Source organism: Engystomops pustulosus, chromosome 1 (assembly GCF_040894005.1).
Source record: "Engystomops pustulosus chromosome 1, aEngPut4.maternal, whole genome shotgun sequence".
Classification (NCBI taxonomy): domain Eukaryota; kingdom Metazoa; phylum Chordata; class Amphibia; order Anura; family Leptodactylidae; genus Engystomops; species Engystomops pustulosus.
The window spans coordinates 141,292,860-141,316,820 of record NC_092411.1 but is presented as its reverse complement, the minus strand read 5'-3'; the positions used below and the strand labels follow the sequence as shown (position 1 = coordinate 141,316,820).

The following is a 23,961-nucleotide window of genomic DNA, read 5'->3' as shown; positions in this document are numbered from 1 at the left end:
GAATATAGCCATCATGGAGCGAGAAGGGGTTAAAAGAATTTTATAACGAAAACATAGTTAATTATTCTCTGTGGGCGCAAAGGACATACTCAAATAAAAATTTCTCTATAAAAAAAAATAAGCAGACACCTGGACTGAGGAGGAACCTAGTACGAGTTCAAAACAGGCGCTCTTTTGTTTTATAAAGAATTTTATATATTCTTTATGTCCTATGGTGCCCATAGGCAACCCCTAACTATGTTTTAGTAATAAAACTCTTTTAACTGACCCGCACCTGGAAATGATTACTTTTTTCGAGCTGAGAGTCCTCCTAGTGATAACGGTGGTGGATTTTAACATTTTAATCTACAACAGGGGTGTCAAATACCGGATTTAGCCTGCCGCAATTGTGGTATTAGGCTCAATTCTGGCTTCCTGTCCCTGTGATGTGCTCGATGGGAGAGAGGGGTTTGGGGGATGAGTGGCACTGTGGCTGCTGGGGAAGGGGGGGGGGAGATGTGGGGCACTGTGGCTGCTGGGGGGAGGTGTGGGGCACTGTGGCAGTTGGGGGTAACTGTGGGGCACTGTGGTTGCTGGGGGTAGGTGTGGGACACTGTGGCTACTGCTGGGTGGGTAGGTGAGGGGAACCATGGCTGCTGGAGGGGGAGAGGTGTGGGGAACTGTGACAGTTTTTTTTGGGGGGGGCACTGTGACTGCTTGGTGGGGCCTTCTGGCTGTTGTGGGACTCTGGCTATTGGTTGCTGTGGGGACACATCCTGGCCATGTCAATGTCTGAGGCTGCATTCACACGTGGCTATTGTGTTGTGGTTGCTTTTTATAACACACAGGCTCTTCCTGCAATCGCCTATTGATATAAGGTTGTGTTTGCATCGTGTTTAGTAAATGCAGGAGGAGTCTGTGTGTTTTGAGATGCAACGCAACAAAATCACCATGTGTGAACGCAGCATCAGTTTTTTGCTATCTAATAATATGCTCAGCTTCGTGGTTGCCCTCATAGGGCTGTTTATAATGGTAATTCTTTATAAATTACAATTATACAGTAATAAAATGACATTTGGCTCCTTTAAGGCAAACACAAGGCTGATATGGCCCCTGCTTCTTCAACAAATGGGTGACAAAATACAGTGCTTTCTATAAAGTCAGGTTTTATTTATCACCAAATTTTCAACAGCCACTCCCTGTGATGCCTTTTTACCCCACACTTTCCAAAACACACTTATTAAACACCATAAATGGGAGCCATTGTCTGCAAACAATCACAGCTCAACTTTTAATTAATATGAGCTCTGAGCTCATTCTTTAATCTGTAACTACATTACCTGAATCTGACTGTTTTTATACAGATTGGTTTCAACTGTTTTCCAGCACTTATAATATATAATATACAAAACGTGACATGATACTCAATATAGAGAGATCCATCATTATCTAGAATCATCTACTATTTAAGCCAGTATTTTCTTCTGTATGTTTTTCATCACATGATGGAAATCAAGATCCATTTTCCTTTAAAGTGTGGAATGCAGTAGAAAGACTCCCTCGGGAATGCCTTTCCAATTCCTAAGTCTTGCTTGGCAGAAGTCAGAGTGACAGATGAAAAGGGCAGAGCTTGAGTGCCCAGATTCTGACAATGTAGCCACACACTGGTGGATATTACCTCAAACAATAACAGGAAACCAACGAGGGTGGATACTAGAAGACCAACACATCCCACAATGCATGAAGCTTCCTGCTTAGGTTGACTTTCCCAGAGTCACTTAATCTAACCTTGAATCTGTCCCTCAGGAATGCCACATCCCTGTACTTCTGACTGAGCACAGCAACTCTCCATATTTTCTTGTATTTCACAGTTACAACAACACCCTAGTGATAGTCTACACAGTTTATTACTCTGCATGCATTCACATTTCACAAGGCTTGCTGTAAATATCTCTTTTGTTACACATACGACTATGTTTGTTCAAATGCAGATTTTATTATCTGATTCATACTTTAGAAAGTAGCATCGCTAACTGAATCCTCTTTGCAGCCTGATGTAGGATCTGATGTAGGATCTTTTTATGGTCTCCTTTTCCTAAAAGAGATGTTTAAGAAATACGCTTCTAGGACATCTACCATCAGGATGAAGGATTCTAGACCAAGCACACTGACATACTGATGTGTGCCTCCTCTGGGCAGGATACGCTTTTCTCTTACCTTCTTAAGCACAGGTATTTTAAAAAAAAAAATGGTTTAAGCCTGGAGACCCTCAGGTCCTTTTGCATAATTTTTAAAACCTTTTATTCATAAAAAAGCTTAAGAAGCTAAGAGAAGAGCGGATCCTGCCTAAGGGGGAACACACCTGCATGTAAGTGTGCTTGGTTTACAATCCTTTATGCCGGTGGTAGATGTCCCTTAATGTTACCCTGTCCCCATAGAGAATAGTGTACACATTGCCAAAGAGTTTTTATAGTAAAACTGGCTTTTTCAGAAAAATTTAGATCAAAGTTTTCATCATAAGTTAGATCATACTTTTCTGTGTTCAGAGCTGTGTCCCTAGTCCCATGGGAGTGGGCAGTGAGGAGTGGATTCTTCCAAACCCATGAGAAACCGCTCCATCATGCATCAATTTCAAATTAAATAAAACCTCCCATGTCCCCCATATCTATCCCCCCACCCACCCCCGTCATACACGTCTGCCTCACTGACCACGCCCATGGGACAAGGGACACTGCTATGCATGCAGAAAGTAAACTTTGATCCAACTATCTGTTTTTTGGGAAAAAGACAGTTTTACTATAAAAACTGTTTGGCAATGTATACACTATTCTCTATTGGGAGAAAAATGGCTCCTGATGACAGCTTCCCTTTTCTAAGAACAGGGGAACATATAAAACTAGTACAAGGCCATATCCTGCATCAGGGTGCAAAGTGGATTTAATCAGTGACGCTGCTTTATAAGGTATTAATCAATATGATGGCTTTTTTTGTACTTTCTTTTTATGTTACTACAACTTTAATTTATATAATAACTTTGTTTTCTGTAGTCAAATAACATCATGAAATTAGTCAGTATTGACCTATTAACTCCCAGACATTAAATCATGACTGACAAAGTAAGCTAATCATATCACGTGTCTGTCACATACTTAAAATGTTTTTTTATCACTTCTTGGTCCCTACATGCTTTATCATAGTGTGGTTATTGGTTAGCTATGTGTAATACATTTAGGCCTCACACAGGTTATTTTGTCTTGCAAGTTTGTTAACAATGTTTGTTAACAAAGAGTTAATACAATTTTCACATCAGGTCAACAAGTATTAAACAGCTCCAAAGAAGGTGGGGTGGGACATGCCTGGGACATAAGTATCAATGGTCAAGGTCCAACAAGGCCAGTGAGTCACTTGTTCTATGTAAGTGTTCTACTACTGTTTGTCTGTAGCAGGGGAGGTGAGCATCAACACTTTGGGCCCAGCCAGCCATGTCTGGAATGAGGGGGCTCAAGAAGGGTAAGTACAGTTAATTCTTTTCCCCACATGATTGAATAAAGGGACAGCAAAGGTAGAGACTGCAGTATGGCTAATCGCTAATCGCAGTCAATATCGCAGGAAATTGTAAAGCCACTTTCTGCTGTGGGTGGGGAGGGTATTGCTGAGTGTGGTTACCCACACCACAATCATCTTATTCAGCCTTAACCTGATTTTTTCATAGGATTGAAATGAGTGTTTCTATGGCTGTCAATTGACACTCTTTAATAAAAGAGTGTTAGGCTATAATAAAAGAGCTGTATATTCACATTAAACTACAATACAGTTTTATGGCAGTACAGTGCGTGAAAGATCAGATCCCAAGTGTTCAAATACCTTAGCGGACTTAGTGAATATAGTGAATAAAAAAAAATGAAAATGAGATAATTAATAAAACAGTAAATATGGTGGGTGTTAATGGGAGGGCATATCCGGTACTCTGCCTCCATAGGGGGATGAGGCAGGGATGCCCTCTCTATCCCCTGTTGTTTGCTATTGTTTTGGACCCTTATGCCTCTGTCATAAATCTAGTACTCAGATAAGGGTTTTTTTGAGGTCGCAAGGTAGATAATATTCTTCTGTACACTACTGATCTGCTTCTTTGTTGAAGAACACATGGTTTAGTCAATAATTTGTTTGATTGAGCTGTATGGCAAATTTTCAGGTCTAAAAATAAATTTGTCTAAATTTTCATGTATTATGGTGGATGTAGTAGAGGGAATTGAATACTGTCTGCGGCAGCTACCACTGGTTGATAGTTTTAAATATTAAATATATTATATATGATTTTGTTGTTTTTGTATTGAAATCTTCAAAAATGAAAAAAGTTAAAAAAAATCACCTCTCTTTCCATAGGATGTAAATAAAGATACCTAAACAAATAAAACTATAAACATGTCAGGAATTGCAGCATCCCAAAGTCCCAATCTAACAAAAAATAATAACTGTTATTTCCTGCCAAACACAAAATAGTGGCCAAATGTCCAAATTACCACTTTTCGTCTATTTTTTTAAATAAAAAGTTGTACACAGCTTTGTAATTAAAAGTTATGGATATCTAAAGACGGGGGTGAAAAATGGAAATGCAAAAAATTTAAATGGCCATGTGTCATAAATAGATGATAAAAGTGGCTCTCACTTCTGGGACCCACACCTTTCGTGGGAACAGGGGTTTGCTACCCCACTTCACACAGTAGGTTGAAAAAGAGAGTATACTGCCCATGTGTAGTCAATTTACATTCAACTCTATAGGACCACCATCAATATCAAGGCTATATACTGGTTAGTCTCAAAGAGGTAAATGCAGCCGGACTGCGGGAAGAAAGAAGGTCAGCAGACCTCCAATCCTGAGATAGCGGCGGTTTCCAAAGTTAGGACCCACATCTATTACCTATTTATGACACATCTTTTGGATATGTCATAATAGTGTAGATGGAAAAACGTCTTTATGTAGGATTGTGACTGAAAGATTTCACATCAGAATAAGAAGTGAACTTACATGGTTCTCATGCTGGCAAATAGAGAAAGGAAAGCAAAGGGTCTGTTATAACATAATAGTTTCCATCCAGCTTTCTGTTTCCTTTATCATGCCCACCCTGTATGGAGACTCCCTATGTAGATTACAAAGTTGTCATCCTTAATTACATCATTGATTGCTTCCTCTGGGAAACAGCTCAACCCACTTATCATTACAAGGCTTTGACTAATGTGACAATTTGGTACTTAATGGGAATCAAAGTTATCATACATTGAAGGAAAAACCATGCAGGGTAAACTAAACAAACTTCTTACTAGAGAAAGAAAATGACTAATGATCCTGCTGAACAATAGATCATGTGATTCATTCTCTAAATACATTATCAGTAAGGAATATTATAGAATAAATACTTGCTGGACTGTTTAATCTTTTAAATGGCTGCTGTTTTTGGTTAAAAGGCCTTAAGAAGTATAATTAATGACCCAAATGCACCAAAAATATCAAATATATCAATAAATCAAAGCTGTTTACAATGTAAACAGGCCAATTTACTACAGGGGAACCCCAATGACTCTGATCAAAGAACAGAAGCCAAAAACCTCAGAATTATTGCCCATTACCATGGCAATGGTGCTCAAGAAGCAAAACAGATATTATAGAAACATTGGCATATACTCTGTATGGATATTGATATAAATGATATTGTCAAAAACCCAAGTACATGGATTGAAAAGAAGGTTAAAGGTTGCTATCGAAGTGATGGATGCATGCATGCCATTGCCCACATCGTCAAACAGACAAAACGTTAAGTAATGTCACAGGAAAATCCTTTGCCATCAGGGACTACATCAGTTGTAAAAGTTGTGGCGTAACTTATAAGGCCATGTGCAAATGAAGAAATATAGGGAGCTTTGGAGAAGTATTGGGGTGACATCACCTACAATAGAAACAAACCCCTCTCGAAACATGTTGTCACTCACCATAGGGGGTGACAGTTCATGTTTGAAAGACATGGAGATTGACCTTATATCATACCCAGAACTATGGGGGAATTGAGATAAAATTATCCTCTAATGGGAGACAAGGTGGATTTAAACCCTCAATACCATTTTTCCAAATGATCTGAATGACCAGTTGCACTTTACCCCTTTTCTATAAGCCCCCTTTTATGCTCTATATTTGATGCTGCAGTATGGTGAATTAATGCCCATAACTGTCACATGGATACATTCTTTACATTGCAGTTGAGAGTTGGGTTTCGGTAACTGTACACACAGCATGTACAATACAACATAATGCTCCTCTGATAAAATATCTGTTTGACCTCATTCTAACTTTATAGGCACTAAGCGAGAAAGATAAGTGCCTGTACAAATACATTAAATGGAGTGATATTTTTGTGTAGTTACGTAAGGTATATAGTGTTAACATCTGGAGTCTGAATTGTGACTGACACGTGATATATGAAAAGAGATTGATGCTTTTATTTAGATCAATATGAGTTACATGGAACTAGAACTAACTGTGCCTTGCCGGATGTATATAATAGCCAACATAGGGTGCAAGATTGTAAGTGGATGACCAGCACCTACAGTTAGAACCATTGGTGCCTGCATTTATCTGTCTTTTGAACCTGCACAGCATAGAAATGGTCGTTTAGAGCCTGCACACAGGCGGGTCCCTAGCGTCTCTTTGGAAACGCTTCTATAGTGCATAGCCCAAGCGCGCATGCACACTCACATGGCAAGCCATCAATGAGGACACTATGTGGGTGGTCTAACAGCACCTCACTGCATGGAGACAGGTACCACTGAGACTGTTACTACTTCTGTTTCCCTCATCTTTTGGCAGCACCAGTAATCCCTCTGAAGTGTTTTGGGGGGCCTACACAGTTCAGGGTCATGGTAGTCATGGTACTGCCCTTGTAAGGGTGGGAGACATATGGAACACTGAAACACCCATAGTCCAAATCCACGCCCATCTATCTGCATATTCTTCTGAATCACAGTAAGACTAAACAGTCTCCTTTGTTAGCATTCATCCGGTAAGATCAGTATGATTATAATCTAAAGTTTTAGCTGTAAATATTTCTGCACAGCGTACCGGGTGTTACCGGGCCCAGACACTTTTATCACCTAGACAATTTTTATGATGATTTTTTTAGCAAAATTATTAAAACTTAATGGGGGTCATTTACTAAGGGCCCGATTTGCATTTTCCCGACGTGCTACCCGAATATTTCCAATTTGCACCGATTTCCCCTGAATTGCCCCGGGATTTTGGCGCACGCGACCGGATTGTGGCGCATCGGGGGGCATGGCCAAACGAAAACCCGACGGATTCAGAAAAAACGCCGTATTTAAAAAAAAAAATCTGTCGCGGAGCTTGCATTTACCTTCACTCAGCCTGGCTCGGTGTATTCCAGTGCGTTCTGGGGTACTTCAGCGCAGCAGCGCCACGTGGTGGACGTTGGAGGAACTACCTTAATGAATCCCGGCCGGACCCGAATCCACAGCAGAGAACGCGCCGCTGGATCGCGAATGGACCAGGTAAGTAAATCTGCCCCATTAACTTTATGTACCACTCTAGAGGTCTATTTGCTTTGCCTGTTGGATATTTTGAGTGAGCTATATATCATAACTTTGGACCTTTTTAAGCTATTTCAGTTTCTTCACAGAAAAACCAGTTGCGTGTTAGGTGGTTTTTTCAGAAAGCAAAAAATAGAAAGCAGAACACCACAAGGACTATTTGGCTAGTTACCATATATGGCAGCAGGATCTGAGCTCAGTTGTATAATTCTTGTCATGATTCCAAACAAAATTCAGCCTGAAAAAAGGAAATCGTTGAATCGTCTCCTACACGTGCCAAAATATAATTCTGATATAAGAAAACAAGGTATTCTTGTTTGAATAAAAAGGAAGTTCATTTCATGGTAAATTCAACAACTTACAGTACTGTGTCAAAACAAAGCTTTTTAACTTATATAGCATTATCAGGAAATTGTGAATATTATGTATTCTCTCATTTAAAAGAGCCCTCAACCTATTAATGAGCAGTCCATTTTTTTGCATTTTCATTTATTGCCCATAACTTTTTTATTTTCCCATATAAGGATCTGGATGAGAGCTTGTTTTCTGCGTAACAAATTGCACTTCATAGTGATGGTATTTAATATTCCATGCCGTGTACTTGGAAGCAATAAAAAAATTTGAAATCTAGCGAAATTGGTGAAAAATCGTATTTGCACTATTTTCATGTGGGCTTGGATTTTACAGCTCTCACTGAGCACCCCAAATTTATTTTTTGGTTCAGTGCGATCACTGGGATCCCAAACTTTAGCGCTAATAACTTTTTCATACTTCAGTGTGGGGAACTGTGGGTGGTGTCCTTTTTTTTGCAAATTTTGATGATGTTTTCAACGCTACAATTTTCAGGAATGTACAGCCTTTTGATCGCTTCTTATTGAATTTTTTAGATTTTGCAAAATGGCAAAAAAAAGTGGCGTATTCGACTTTGGGGCGCTATTTTCCGTAAAAAGGTTAACCGTTGGGAATAACCGTTATTATATTTTGATAGATCGGACATTTTGGGACACAGTGATATCTAACTTTTTTTGCGAATTTTACAATTTTTTGACGTGTATGGAGAGGGCTTGGTCCGTGAACCCTCTGCATATACCCTTTCACATCCAGTTGACATAATTTTATGTTGACTGGTTGTGAAAGGGATGGTAAAACAGAATTTGGTCTTCTGACTGTATTTTTGTCAATAGCTGTAATCTATAACTAAGAGCACAAAACCAGAAAAAATTAATTGTAAAAAAAAAAGTTTTTTTCTTTGATGTTACCCATATCACATCTTAAGCTACAAATTATATTCAAATTCCAGTCAAGATCTAAAACATACCGTACATTAAATTTGGGTCAAAATAATCTGGCAACTGACCTTAGATTGGTCATAAGAAATTTATTATGGGTCATTCAGTCAATATTTCTTTTTCTCTTCTACACCTTCTTATTGTCCTGTTCTTGCATGCATTAGGAGCAAAGAACTAAAATGCCCCAGAAGTGTATGACTGTTTGTCTGCAAATTAATCTGAATGGCTCAGGGGGCTTTACTGGAGCCCCTCAGGGTTCCGGCATCACCCCCCTGCAGCCCTTCTAACTGCCCATTGCCTCTCCTGGGCCTCCCCTCCAGATAACATCAGCCGGCTCTTGATGCAGACGGCAGTAAAGGGGGTTCAGGAGGCAGAGGGTGGGCTAGAAGGGCTGCGAGGGGCATGATACCCCTGGATTCATTCAGCCTAATTTACATACAGGATAAAAGTATTTTTCAAAAGGAACCAGCTTCCGATTATTGATAATAACCTCAACAAAGTACTGGTGGTGATGTTAAAGGAAACCTACCACTGCCCGCATGATGAAATCATGCGAGCAGACCACCCGGTAGGCTACTTTTTTTTTCCAACTTACATTTTTATTTTTCAAAAAAAGGAAAAGGAGTTACAAACAATTATGCTCAAGCAATAAAACATAGTCTTACCAGATTGGTATAAGCATATACCGCACATTAGTACATAAAATAATAGTTAGGTCACGCAGGACCTCACGTAGGCGGTGTAACAATCGAACAAAATAGGCAACTGTACATGGCTAAGTAGATAGCAGGTGAGTAAGGAGCAAAGTCCAATTCTTATGGGAAAAAAAAAATAAAGTCTTTCATTCGAACTCAATCTCTCTTGTTACATTACTTTATGCAAGATGAATATAAAAAAAAGAAATAAAAAGGGACCAAAGGTCCAACCTATAAACATATTAAATGTCAACACAAAACAGAACATATCATATCCATGGATCACATTCCTAAATGGGGAATCTAATAGTTAAAACATAGGTAGGTTGTCTCCGACAGTATCCCAAGGGGACCAGATTTTGAGGAACTTGTCTGAATTTTCATGCAGCGAGGCAGTCATATGTTCTAGTGTTCGTATATGCCTAATGCGGGAATAGAGATCCAACATTGAAGGTGGTGCAGAACGTCTCCAGTGCAACGAGATCAGGGTCTTTGCAGCACACAAAATATGGAGGAGCAGTTTTGACTGCAATTTACCCAGCTCCGGGGGAGGAAGCCCTAACAAAAACACGATTGGATCTCTGCCCAAACTTATCTCTAGCACCCTTTCTATTACTAATCGCACCTTCTCCCAAAAAGGTTGGATAGCCCCACATTCCCAAAAGATGTGATATAGGGTGGCCTCTGGAGCTTTACACCTCCAACAGATATCCGGGATGTTTGGATCCATTTTGTGTAGAAGCGCCGGGGTATGGTACCAATGCATCACAATTTTATACTGGTTTTCTTTGTATATAGTGGATAAAGAACCTTTCGGGGCCCTATCCCATATCTTTTTCCAATCCAATATCGAAAGTGTCCTACCCAGCCAGTCTTCCCATTTAGTCATGTACCCATGTTTATCAGAATCTGGATAGGTCTGGGCCATGAGCAAGACATATAAATCTGAAATAAGTCCTCTAGACGCCGAACCCCTGAGACAGATCCGCTCAAATTCCGTAAGATCCGGTATCATGGGAGATTGTAGTATAGACATACAGTATTGGTAGATCTGTGGGTACGTACTTGCGGCGGGGGCGAACTGATCAGATGCACTACTGAGATCTGATAGTTTAAGGAGGTTCTTGGTAGTTGGATGTGTCAGGTCCTTAATCTGAAAAATTTTCATCGGCCTCCAAAAACTCACAAAGTCAGGTTTGAGACTTTGGGGTAATCCTGGTGTATATAGAAACGGGGTGAGAGGTGACTTCAAAGTAGCGAGAGAATATCGCATGCGACATCTTCTCCAGACCTCTCTGGTAAACGCTATGGGACCTAATAGGGAGTGTGTAGGAATTTCCAATGGTGGCCCCCATATCAATGCTGCGGGATGAGCGGGAGCTAACCAGAGCTTCTCAATTTCTGTCCACTTGTTGAAGGCCTCCAATGAAGTCCAGGATACTATGTGTCTTAGATGAGTAGCATAGTAATACACCGCTATATCGGGTAGTCCCAGACCCCCTCGTGATTTAGGTGCTGTTAAGACTGTTTTTGAAATCCTATGTCTCTTGGAGTTCCATGTAAAATCCAAGAACAGTGATTGAATTTGCCTCAGAGTGCTAACTGGGACCCTCACTGGAAGCGTTTCAAAAAGATATAAAAATCTGGGGAGTATTGACATTTTTATAGCCGCTATTTTACCTAGCATAGAGAGGTTTAGAGTACGCCAGCTTTGTAACTGCCTCCTCACATCCTGAATTAAGGAGGGGAAGTTTTCTTTGTATAGCGAGTTATATGATGCGGTAAGTTTTATCCCCAGGTATTTTATGGAGGTCAAGTTCCAAGTATAGTGAAAGTTGTCCTCCAAAGAGCTTAACAATGTGGGAGATAAATGTACTGGCAATGCTTCCGACTTAGTCTGGTTAATTTTGTATCCATAGATGTTACTATATTCCTCAAGTTCAGTGTTCAGGTTCGGGAGTGATATGAGGGGGTCAGTGATAGTGAGAAGCACATCATCCGCAAACAGAGCTATTTTGAACTGTTTGTCCCGCACCTCGATACCCTTAATGTCTGGGTTGTTTCTGATGCGTGCTGCCAAGGGCTCAACGCTTAAAACATATAATAAAGGGGATAGAGGGCAGCCTTGACGGGTACCATTATTAATTGTCAAAGATTTTGAGTGGGCATGTGGTAGTCTAATTTGCGCTGTAGGGGAAGAATAGAGATTGGACAAGGCATTCAGAAATGGTCCGCGGAAACCAAAGTGTGTTAATGTCCGGAACATATAATGCCAATTTAATCGGTCAAATGCTTTTTCAGCATCTAGACTCAACACCAAGGCTTCTGACTTGGTTTTCTGCACCAGATCTATCAGATCAATGGTACGTCGAGTGTTATCGCCTGCCTGTCTATACCGGACAAACCCCACTTGGTCCTTATGTATCAGGTGCGGGAGCCATTCACTTAATCTGTTAGCCAAAAGCTTAGTAAAGATCTTAAGATCTGTATTTAACAAACTAATGGGCCTGTAGCTAGAGCATTCTGAGGGGTCTTTTCCCTGCTTAGGGATAACTGTAATATGCGACGTCAACATTGTTTGGGGGATCGCCTCGCCTTTAAGAAATTTGTTGAATAGTTCCACCATGTGAGGCAGAAGAAGTGGCAGAAAAGTTTTGTAATAGAGGTACGTAAATCCGTCCGCGCCTGGGGCCTTATTTCCCGGCAATTCTCCTACCACTTCCTCTATCTCCTCCGGCGTCACCACTCCGTTTAGTTGGGTCAGGGCCTCTGTAGTTAGACGGGGTAGAGAACACTGAGAGAGATATTGGTCTAGTTTTATTCGCCGTTCAGGGGATGCAGAGGGGAGAGTAGATGGCAATGAATAGAGGTTAGAGTAATAAGAATGAAAAAGCTCAGCAATCTTAGCGGGATGATAGTGTAGGGTTCCGTCCCTATCCTTAATATGATAGGGTGTCTGGTTAACCATCTTATTTCGCAACTGGCGAGCCAGCATCGTGTGTGCTTTATTCCCAAATTCGTAGAACCTACGTTTGGAGAATATGAGCATACGCTCGACATCTAACAAGTCTAGCTCTCTTATTCTCGATCGGAGCACTAAGATTTTCCTAAGTAGAGAATGTGTGGGGTGAGATGTGTACTCCTGCTCCGCTTGGCCTAATTGCTGTTTGAACTTAGAATAATTCAAAAGTCTGTCTCTCTTTAATTTGGAAGCTAATGATATTGCCTCTCCTCTAAAGACCGTCTTATGTGCTTCCCATAGAATCGGGACCGAAGGTGCTGTTGGGGTGTTCTCTTTAAAATAATTAACCAAGACTGTCCGCAAAGTTTCCCTAGAAGGCACTGATGTTAAAAGTGCATCATTTAGCCGCCAATGCGTTGTTTTAGAGAGGGCATCCTCTAATTGCATATCTATGACAACCGGGGCGTGATCAGACCATGTAATGTGGCCTATGGTTGCCAAATGCATGGCTTTTAGGGCAGGGTAATTACCAAAAAAATAATCAATCCTGGAATGAGTTCTATGGGGCTGGGAATAGAAGGTGTATTCTTTGGCAGTAGGGTTATTTACCCGCCATAGGTCGTACAGGGAATGCTTACGAATTAATTGACGGAAGCGTATTGCGAGTGATTTCACACTCTGCGGTGTGGGACGTGCAGGAAGGGTCAGGCGATCCGCAGTGTCTGAAAAAATAGCATTGAAATCACCCCCTAGCAAAAGTACTTCATTCTGGGTCGAGTATAATTTGGAGAGAACCTTAGTGAGGAAAGGCATCTGGCGATTATTGGGGGCATAAACATTGCATAAGGTTACATTGACATCATATATAGTACCCCTAAGAATAATGAAGCGACCTTGGGGGTCAACCTCACTATCTATTATTTGGATGGGACAATGGCTGGATATTCCGGTAGGCTACTTAATGCTGATGCCGGCACATAGTTTTGTTAGGCTCGGCAAACTTTACTTTAGCTAAAAAAACTATTTTCTTACATATTTAAATGAGCCCTCCGGTGCTACCCTGCGCCATCTTCGGGCTGGCGGTGGCTTCCGATGTTTAATTATTCCTCCTTCAGGTGCCAAGAGCCGTGACGTCACCAAGCTCTCGGCACCTATCGCCGGCTGGCTGTGCGAGACTTAGTGTCTGCGCATGCGCAATAGGTGCTGAGAGCTTGGTGACGTCACGGCTCTCGGCACCTGAAGGAGGAATAATTAAACATCGGAAGCCACCGCCAGCCCGAAGATGGCGCAGGGTAGCACCGGAGGGCTCATTTAAATATGTAAGAAAATAGTTTTTTTAGCTAAAGTAAAGTTTGCAGAGCCTAACAAAACTATGTGCCGGCATCAGCATTAAGTAGCCTACCGTGTGGTCTGCTCGCATGATTTCAGGTGGTAGATTTTCCTTAACAAATTGTCTATTCCATTCTCATTAATTATAGAATATTGTTTTAAATACTTGTCTATCTACTTTGCCAGCAAAGAGCGATTTCTTTGGTAGTTTTCCTCTTTATAATCGCCTAGATATATCATATTCATTTATTATTATATTGTGTCTTACAGATTGGAACAGGACATTGAGCAACTAGAAAGTGAAGAATCTCTAATATCTGCCAAAGAACAAATACTGAGAGAGAAACTAAAAGAAACTGAAATTTCATTTGTAGATTTGCAAAAGGTAAGGGAAATAACCAAAAACATACTGGTAGGTTGATTAGATTGTGAGCCCCATTGGGGACAGGGACCGATTTGGCAAGCTTTGTGTAGCGCTGCATAATCTGTGTGCGCTATAGAAATAAAGTAATTATTATTATTTCATATGGACAATTATGTTACTTCATGGATTAAATGCTTTTTTGGTTTTTTTTTCAAGAAGTTATCTTGAAAGTATAGATGTAAACTTTCTATTTTCAATTACCAAAAACATCAAATAGACATTTATGCTAGATAAACATAACGTTAGAACCTTAAACAGCATAATTATTTTGTCTGCATGCTTCTCTGCATGCTTTTTATACATTGTAGAAAGTCTGGATAACCCTCTATGCATATTTAAAATGGTACTACATCTTTAAACTTCTCTGTTTTTGTTGGAGTCATGAATGAACAATTATCATACATTTCGTAATCGATTCCTACAGATCACTTTGGCGTATAGTAGTATAATTTCCCTTAATTATACTTGTGCATAGGGGATAACAATCTCATGAGTAGGGGTTCCAACAGTTCTGATCACAAGAATGGGCCTCGCAGTTCACATGAATGAGGGTCTTATTCTCATGAAATGATGAAGCAGCAGGTTGAGCATGCATCATGACTCTCCCTTCAGTGTTTATGAGCACTGGAAATTACTGAGTACAGCATTCAGTTATAAACATTGGGGCACAATTACTTACAAAGTCACTCGAGTTCACTAAAAGTGCATTGTGTAAAATGCTGCATGTGGCGATTCACTAAGATTGTGCAGAAATCATGAATGTGACCACGGCATGCACCCTAGTTCGTGTTACATGGAAGCCAACGCAGCTGCACCACAAAAGGGTCGAGTGCGACACAATAGCTTCTGCGACACAAAACACTTCTGAAATACCTGTGCAAGCCGTTTTAGTCATGATTTTCCCACTGTGGCTACTTATCCCATGTGTACAGGGGTGCAGTTTCACAAGTGACTCTAGTTGTCCCCATCTATGAAACAGTAGTGTGCATTCTCTGCCACTGTTCCATTTTCTTTGGAGACTTCCAAGCTGTCACTCTGGCAATCCAAACAAAGTGAATGGTAGGCTGAAAAAGAATATGCACTAATGTTCCAATAACATTGGGCACAGGGGCTCCTATTGATTGGGAAAAATGTCATCAATAAAACTTTTTTATTGAAAGAAATTTGAACATTTGTAATACATTCTAAATTATATTTTTTCTTTTCTTATAGAGCTTGTCAAATCAGGAAAAAGGTAAGATTTATAAATTTTAAATTTGCAATTTTCCTATTGTTTGGTTAAAGATAAACATATTTAGACCTTAGGCTGGGTGCGTACGAATGTGTTCAGCCTGTGAAAATGGACCCATATGTTGGTCCAATCACATTTAACGAACACATTGCAATGGACGGAAGTTCAGTCAGCAGACAGGGAGTCCTTGCATCATATTTCTGTATGATGCTAGGACCCCTGTGTTTAGTCTGTGGAATCAGAACAATATACAGGTCCATTTCCACTAGTTGAACACGTTCCTCTGTAGCCACCTAACTTTCCACATTTGTAAAACAACTCATGGTGCACTATTTTTTAATCAATTTCCTGTATTTATCTAACAAATCCAGGTATTTAGACTCAAGTTAGTTGGATTTGCCATATGCGACTTTTTAAAAAGTCACAGAAAATTGTGCAAATGTTCACCTGGTCTCAGATGGCGAACTTGGCAGGAAGAAGCCGGACAACCAAATTTGTGACGGTTTTAAGCAAATAATTTGCGACTTTTATAATACAATCTTGCATCATCCACTCCAGGCAGCAATCGTAGATTAACAGGCACAGGTGCAATTTAAAGGAAATCTACCATCAGAATCAAGCAGATAAACCATGGACACTTAGGCCCCTTCCACACTTGCGTTGCAGATCACGTTAGAGTCTGATCAGGGTGCAATCAGGGTGAGATCAGGTTTCGGTCAGTGAAAAACTGACATTTTTCATCAGAGTTCAATCAGTTTTCAGTCAGAGTTTGTTCAGTGTCTCAGTTTTTCTTGCGCGTTTTCAATGCATTTTCATTGTAATTGCGATGTGTTTTTCACACGCAGATAACGTGAATGCTGAAATGGACTCAGGACTGAGCTCTATCTTTTCTATGGCAATTGATGCGTGAAAAACGCATTGCACTTGCATTGGACTTGCATGTGTCTCAGAGTGCAATGCGTTTTTGATGCATCTCCATAGACTTGTATAGTCCGTTTTTCATGCGTGTGACTTGCCAAAGTAGAGCATGCTGAGATTTAAAAGCGCGTTAAAAAAACAGTCCTGTGTGCGTGAAAAAAAATGCAAGTCTCAAAAAGACCATTGATTACCATGGGTCAGAGTGCAATGCAAGTTCTGCACGTCAAAAGCATGCACAGAACACGCGCATATAAAAAGCCAGTGTAAAAGGGGCCTTACTCATAGATCTATTCATTGTGAGGGCGCATTCACACGATGCGTTGCGTCGCGTTGTGCGTTGCGTTTTTGACACATTCCACTGGCTTCAGCCTTAACTACATGATAAGGTTACATTGCGTTTTAACAGATGCAGTGGAAACGCAAAGTAACCTTAGCATGTAATCAAAGCTGAAGCCAGTGGAATGCGTCAAAAACGCAACGCACAACAAGACGCAATGCATCATGTGAATGATCCCTGAATGTGGTAATCTTCTTATATTTGTTATCTATGGCCTCCTTCTTTCTAAAATCACGAGGGGCTCTGGTGGGTGTTTTCATAGCCCCTCACTACTGCAGATTCACAGGCTGTGCAGATGAGCAGAACAGGTTTCACCCTCCCATTGCTTTCTTTACAAGTTGATTTTAGAAGGTAGGAGCCCATGGATAACAAATATAAAAAGATTACCATAGTGCCTGGATCTATGCCTAAGTGTCCCTGGACACAACAAAAAAAACCCCATCTAATATAAGGTAGACTAAGAAGCAAAACACAAAAGGAACTAGGCTGACGGAAAAACTAGGAAGACAAAGATAAATCCCCCTTAGTATTTTGCTTTGCATTCAATGAAGCAACAGTAACCGACCGATCTGTCCTTTTTACAGTTAAATGAAAAAATAATTACTTAGCAATCACAGTAACAACAACAGTAATAAACGCTGCAAGGATAAATATGCACAGAAATTATCAAACAAAATACTTAAAATCTGCATTTAGCAATTTTCCTGATCACTCAAGGGATCTAAAGCAGAATGTGATTATGTTCTGCTATTTTTAGCAGTAATCCAATTTAAAATGAATCTCCTAAGTATATGTGTATATGTTTTCAATGCATTTAATATATCTACATTCTAACAGATTAGTAGTAGACATTTGTGTCTAGAAGCCTTGAGGTTCCTTATAAACAGGATTCTTTTGAACAGAAATAAAAAGGGATTATTTGTCATATTATTGTATGGTATACCATTTATTAAAGTGTTTGCACTAAAAAGTGCACCTAGAGGCATGGTAGTGCTTAGACGGACCGTTCAAACCTCACATAGTCCTACATGCAAATATAAAAAAGTTATGGATTTATAAAGGTGGGCAGTGAAAAATGGCAATGCAAAAACAAAAAAAGGGCCTGGTCGTTAAGGGGTTAATACAAATTTGGTTATTGTGTACTCTCTTTATGAAGGTAACGTTGGTTTGCTTACTTTTTTATTTGTTTTTCCCTACTCTGCATCGCATATCTTGTACTATTAGATACTATTTGATTTTTTTTTTATTGAATCACAGTTCAGGATTCTTTTATACATCCAGAAATTCTCCAAAACTTTATAAACCATTGCAAAGTTTGAGGGACCTGGATGTGTTCCCTCCTGCCTCAGCTAGTCTATTGAACTCCAATCACAAGGCAATGAATGTGCACTTTGTGTGCTGTGATCCAGCTGTTCAGTAGAATGCTCTGATGTCCATTGTGCTGGATGATAAGTTAACTCTCTGCTGCTGTCGAAGCACAGCTCCGGGCTCCACAATGCTGCTAACCTAACCTTGTTTGCTCTCTCTTCAAGCAGATGCAGTAAACTATATCTACTCCCAGATCCCTGACATCACAAACCTATACTCACATCAATCAGAAATATCTCACGTTTGTGACGGAACCACACGGACACCTGGTAAGTATATTAACCTCTATGGGAATAAACACTTTAAATGACAATAGGAAATTGAATATCAAGGAATTTTATCTTATTGATTCCATTAATAGGTTGAACATTGAGATTTTTAATGTCTCTTATGCCCATAAAAAGCATAATACTTCATAATGCATGAAAAGTTATACATTCTGCTTTAAACTTTTGACAGTGTCTTTCACATTCACCCAAGACAAAAAATATTGCAGGATTAATAGGATGATATTTTTAATCAATCAAACTTTGCAGTGTGGATTTAAGAGAAAAATGGATATTGGCAGCTGCTGCTGCAGGGGTTTCACTATGATATATAAATATTCACACAATCATTTTTGTGTGTGACTTGCAACATCAATGTATAACCATCATATTAAGGTCAGTAAAAACCATCGACAAGAAGTGTCTGAAACACGTAATGGATTTGGCACACAGCACTACCTACTAGTTCCTACTAGTACAAAAATCTGACGAACTAACAAAAAAAGTAATGTTCAATTTATGGGATGAAATATGCAATATGAATGCTTCTTTCCAACAAAAAGAGTGTATTGAAGGTTTTGGCGAATTTTTAAAAAAAAATAATTTAAGCCAGCACTGTCAAAACAAATTATTACATGGTTTAAAATTTTTAAAAAGAAAGGATGGCTGTTCTCTATTTGAATTTCCCATTTAGTTATCTGCGTTCTCATTCATCTGCCAGATTATTGCCTACAAGCTATCTTTAACCTACACGTCATGTTTTTTTAGTTTATTTTTCCCTCTCCACCTTCAAAAATCTATAACTTTTTTCATTGTTTTTTTTTCCGTATACAGAGCTGTGTGAGGGCATTTTTTCTGTGAAACAAATTTTACTTCTCAGTGACATTATTTTTTATTCCATGCCGTGTACTGGGAAGCTGGAAAAAAATTCTAAATGTGGTGAAATTGGCAAAAAAACTAATTTGCGCCACTTTCTTGTGGGCTCAGTTTTTATGACTTTCACTGTGTGCTCCAAATAATACATTCTTCGGTTCGGTGATACCAAATTTATATTGTTTTATTGTGTTTTAATACATTTGCACAAATTAAAATAATGTGTACAAAAAAAATAGTTACGCCATCTTCTGAAACTAATAACTTTTTCATACATCAGTGTACAGAGCTGTGCATGATGTTAATTTTTGTGAGATGAGTTTATGTTTTCAATACTACCAGTTAGAAGACCTGTGCGACCTTTTGATCACTTTTTATTACATTTTCGGACATTTGGGAGCTATTTTTCGCTGTGGGATTTATCACTGTGAATAACTGTTTTTATATTTTGATAGATCAGGCATTTCGGTACGCGGCAATACCAAACATGTTTGTGATTTTTATTGTTTATTTCATTTTATATCAGTTCTAGGGAATAGGGGGGATTTGAATTTTTAGTTTTTTTTTTTTACGAACTGTAACGAATCTCCAGAAGACAAACAGCACTGGTCTGACCGGAGGTTGTCATGGCAACCAATCGGTGCTCCCCGATGACTTCACTGGGATCTGCGATCTCTACAATAATGTCTCAACAAAGAGAATAATACTCGCGATCGGTGGCAAGTATTAGTGGTGGGTACCCCTGAGGAAGCCACATTGTGGCGGAACGCATCTGGATCCTACCCCATCGGGACCTGGGGATATCTATTTTCTTACTCTATCTATGGACTTTATTTAATCCATTTGTTGCTGTTTATATAATGTGAGGCACTGACCATATATTGAAAGTTTATTTACTGCACTAAGATCAGGCCACTTTATACACATTAATTTAACTACAGCCAGCGTTTTCACTTTACTGATACATACCCAGTCCGGGTCGAATAGATACCATAGGGCGTAGGCAGTGTTTGCATGGTATATTACCCTAGTTATCATGCATATTGATGTGCACATGAAGACCGAGGCTTTCATGGTGACAGATCGCCGCCTCCCGATGATGTCACAGGGAGCTACAATCGTCACCAAGATGGCGGTGCATGGGCCGCTTTTTTTTTTCTAAGCCGCCAGCAGCTTTGCCTGCAGTGTTTGCAGGTTAACATCCGCGATCGGGTTGTTACCGGTAAGCCTTTGCTGCAATATGCTGCAAACACTTACCGGCTATGGAGAGGGCTCAGCCCGTGAGCACTCGACGCGTGATGACTATCACGTCACATGTCTGGAAGGGGTTAAACTTATATAAAGTTTGAAATGATTCAGAATGCTGAGAAATGCATTTTTAAAATCAGCATAGCATACACTTTTGGAAACTGTCACCAGCTAAAAATGAAAATCCTGGTGAAAGGTTCATTTATAGGGGTTGTCCACCTTCAGCAAATAATGGATATATTTTTGTTATACAATTCTCCAATATTTTCTGTATCAATTACTCGTGGTTCTCTAAATCTTTGTTTGCTGACATTTTACAGGAAGCTTCTTTGTTTACTCACTGTGGATAAAATCCTGGTCCATGGTCATGTGATGTCACACAGATGCACACAGAGAGTATTTAGAGCTGTGTGTTATAACAAGCCGTACTCCTGTGTAACATCACATGACCATGGATAATTTTTTTATCCACAGGAAGTAAACACTGAAACTTTCTACGGAATGACAACAAGCAGAGATCTAGGAAACAGTGAGTTGTAATGTTTCATTAAACAAATAAAATTGTATAACAATTCATTTTACAAACAGTATCATTTTTTTGCTAAAAGTGGACAACCTCTTTATGGAAAACAGCTTCTCTGTCAGTTTTTAACTAATTTGTTTCCTGAAATAGTAACTGCTTCTGAAATGCTCTTCAACTCTATACACAGCAGATAAAAAAGGGGGCTAAAAATGAACTCCTAAAAATATTTATCCTTGATAATTCTGCTCTAGTGTAATCAGAAAATTTACCTTCTTATCTATGACCTGTCAATGTGGTCAGATAAGCTGATTTAGACATACTGCTGAATGCTGGAAGGAAGGCAGAAAAAAAGGAGTGATATCAAATATCAAATTTTTCTTTAATCAAGATTATTACAAAGTTTATCTATCATCTGCACTATTGATTTATACAGTTTGGTTAAACATTTATCAACTGCTTTTATGATGCATGTTTTGTTAAAATACATTAAACATAAACTTAAACATACATCAAAAATACTTAAAAATACATTAAACATAAACTTAAGAGACACACCAACATGCAATTTAAACAACAGACGCAATCTATACTGTAATGATTTAGCAAATATTTTCTCCTTTTCTCCAAATCGCCTTTCTGTTTCTATCTGTGAAATCAAACAACATCACTTTCTGTTTCAGTTTTGATGGGCACAGAAAATGCTTTAGATAATGAGTAGCTTTTGCAGTGCCATAAGACTTTAAAGTTTGTTTTAATTTTTCCTCAAGAAATCAGTAGTCCTGTACTTCCAGTGAGTACTTGAAGAGATTCTGTTTTGGGGATCATGTGACTTGTGGTCTTCATTTTCAGCAGAGCCCAGCTATGCAGTCTTGAGTGTGAGCTTGCAGTGCTTACATACCTTTGGCAAAAAAGAGCTTAGTTTATGCGCTGCTCCAAAATAAAAGCATCTTACATTGTTGGGCCCTAAAGTCAGATGATAGCCGTATGACATAAGAATTTGAACTGTCCCTGTCTTGATCAGTCAAATTCCTCCATGAAGAGCAAAAGATTTGCGAAGTGCAAAGTTTTTTCGTAACAGGAAAGAGGTGATTAAGAGGGTTTGTCTTTTATGTTGCTGGTCCTATTGTTAAAACATGCAACCCACCATTCTCACTATGCTAAGATCCGATGTTTCTTCTGTGTAAATGTTCACGAAGTATTGAATGTAAATGATTTCATTTTTCCGGTGTGAAGGATGTCCGATACACACCTTTGCTGTATTGAATACAGTGAAGACTGTTAGTGAATACACAGAACAGGTAGTGTCTATACCTAGAGATAACGTCAAAAATGCCTGGAGAGGGGGACTCGAGGAAACCCCGAGCTACCCCGTAAAGATAGGGAACACAAGGAGAAGCGCAACCTCGTGTGATACAGTATGACCACTAAAATATGTGTACAAGGATGTCAGTAGACTCTCACCTGGTGACCGACTTAACAAGGCATGTCACAAATGTAGATTGGAGCAGCCGGTCCTGAGAGACCACGCTTCACTGTGCAGGACTAGGATCCCGGAGGCGTATAAACCGTAGAGCTAGATGGGTCCTGAGGGATAACAGAATTGTGGACCGGCGCTTTCTTCGTATTAGTTCACACAACAAAGTGTGTTAACCAGAAAGGTTTCTTTATTGATAAAAAATTATTGCGACGCGTTTCTGTTCCGCACCGGAGCTTTCGTCAGGCATAACATAAAAGGTAGTGACAGAGCTTTAAATACATTACCATAATACCGGGACCCCGGAAGTGACGTGATTATAGTCACGTGATGGAGGTCAGGGTTCAGGTCCATTACAAATGTAAAAGAATTTTCATCATAATAAAATAATAATAAACAGTCCGCAATATAATGTCGAATGGCTGAAGCGCTAAAGGTTATTAAAATGAGAAATACGCTATCTCAGAGGTATAGAGCACAAAGATCCAGCAAGGATCGAAGTAAGGGGCGGGCTACTTACCAGGTCATACAGTGGGAGCACCAATTAGCGGCGCACGGCCCATTTAAATATCGCAGAGCCAGCGCACATACACTAGGAGGCGGAGAGCTGTGGCCAGGCAAACATACGTCTGTGTGAAACAAGTGACCAGGCACATGTCTAATTTAACACAAGGAAAATCCACCTAAGACAAATTGGACTAAGAAACAAGATAAATAAGGAATTAGACTGAAAGGAAACTAGAAAGAGAATACAGGCAGTCCCCGGGTAACATACAAGATCGGGTCTGTAGGTTTGTTCTTAAGTTGAATTTGTATGTAAGTCGGAACTGTATGTTTTATCATTGTAATCCCAGCCAGAACTTTTTTGGTCTCTGTGCCAATTGAATTTTAAAAATGTTGGGTTGTCATAAGAATAAGGATTAACACTAAAGCTTCATTACAGACTCCTGTGATTGTATTGTAGCCTAGGACTAAAGTACAATAAATTACCAATATCCAGAGGTCCGTTTGTAACTAGGGGTCGTATGTAAGTCGAGTGTTCTTAAGTAGGGGACCGCCTGTACATAAATCTCCCCCATGGTTCTTAGAAAAATAGCAACACAAAATTTTACAATTTCTGCAAAAAAGGATTTGTAAAAGTCATAACACATAAAAAACTACATATTTGGTATCAAAATAATCATAGCTACATGTAGAATAAATATAAAGGGTTATTAAATGTGCATGGTGAATTTTACAAAATTTAAAACAAAATATATGGTTGGTATTGCAGTATTTTGTCTATCCTCCTACAGAAAGGGTTAATAAAAGTTATTTAAGAAGATTTATGTGCTACAAATATGAAGTTATTCAAAAACAGAACTGTTCATGCAAAAAACAACCGTGGTCATAAAGGTGAAAATTAGGCTCAGCATCAATGGGTTACATGTTACACTTGTATGGTTTTATATA

The 23,961-nt window shown here is 39.4% G+C and overlaps 1 protein-coding gene across 10 annotated transcripts in view; it reads left to right on the top strand.

Annotated features, from left to right (window-relative positions):
* Positions 1-23,961, top strand: part of PALM2AKAP2 (PALM2 and AKAP2 fusion) — a 212,644-nt gene that overhangs the window by 74,586 nt on the left and 114,097 nt on the right. For 6 of the 10 annotated variants that reach the window (XM_072154848.1, XM_072154829.1, XM_072154834.1 and 3 more), the window contains exons 4-6: positions 14,118-14,232; positions 15,484-15,505; positions 18,290-18,394. In XM_072154848.1, coding sequence (XP_072010949.1) covers positions 14,118-14,232; positions 15,484-15,505; positions 18,290-18,394 — 242 coding nt within the window. The remainder of the gene's footprint in view (positions 1-14,117; positions 14,233-15,483; positions 15,506-18,289; positions 18,395-23,961) is intronic. The other 4 variants (XM_072154832.1, XM_072154858.1, XM_072154865.1 and 1 more) reach the window with 1 other exon arrangement.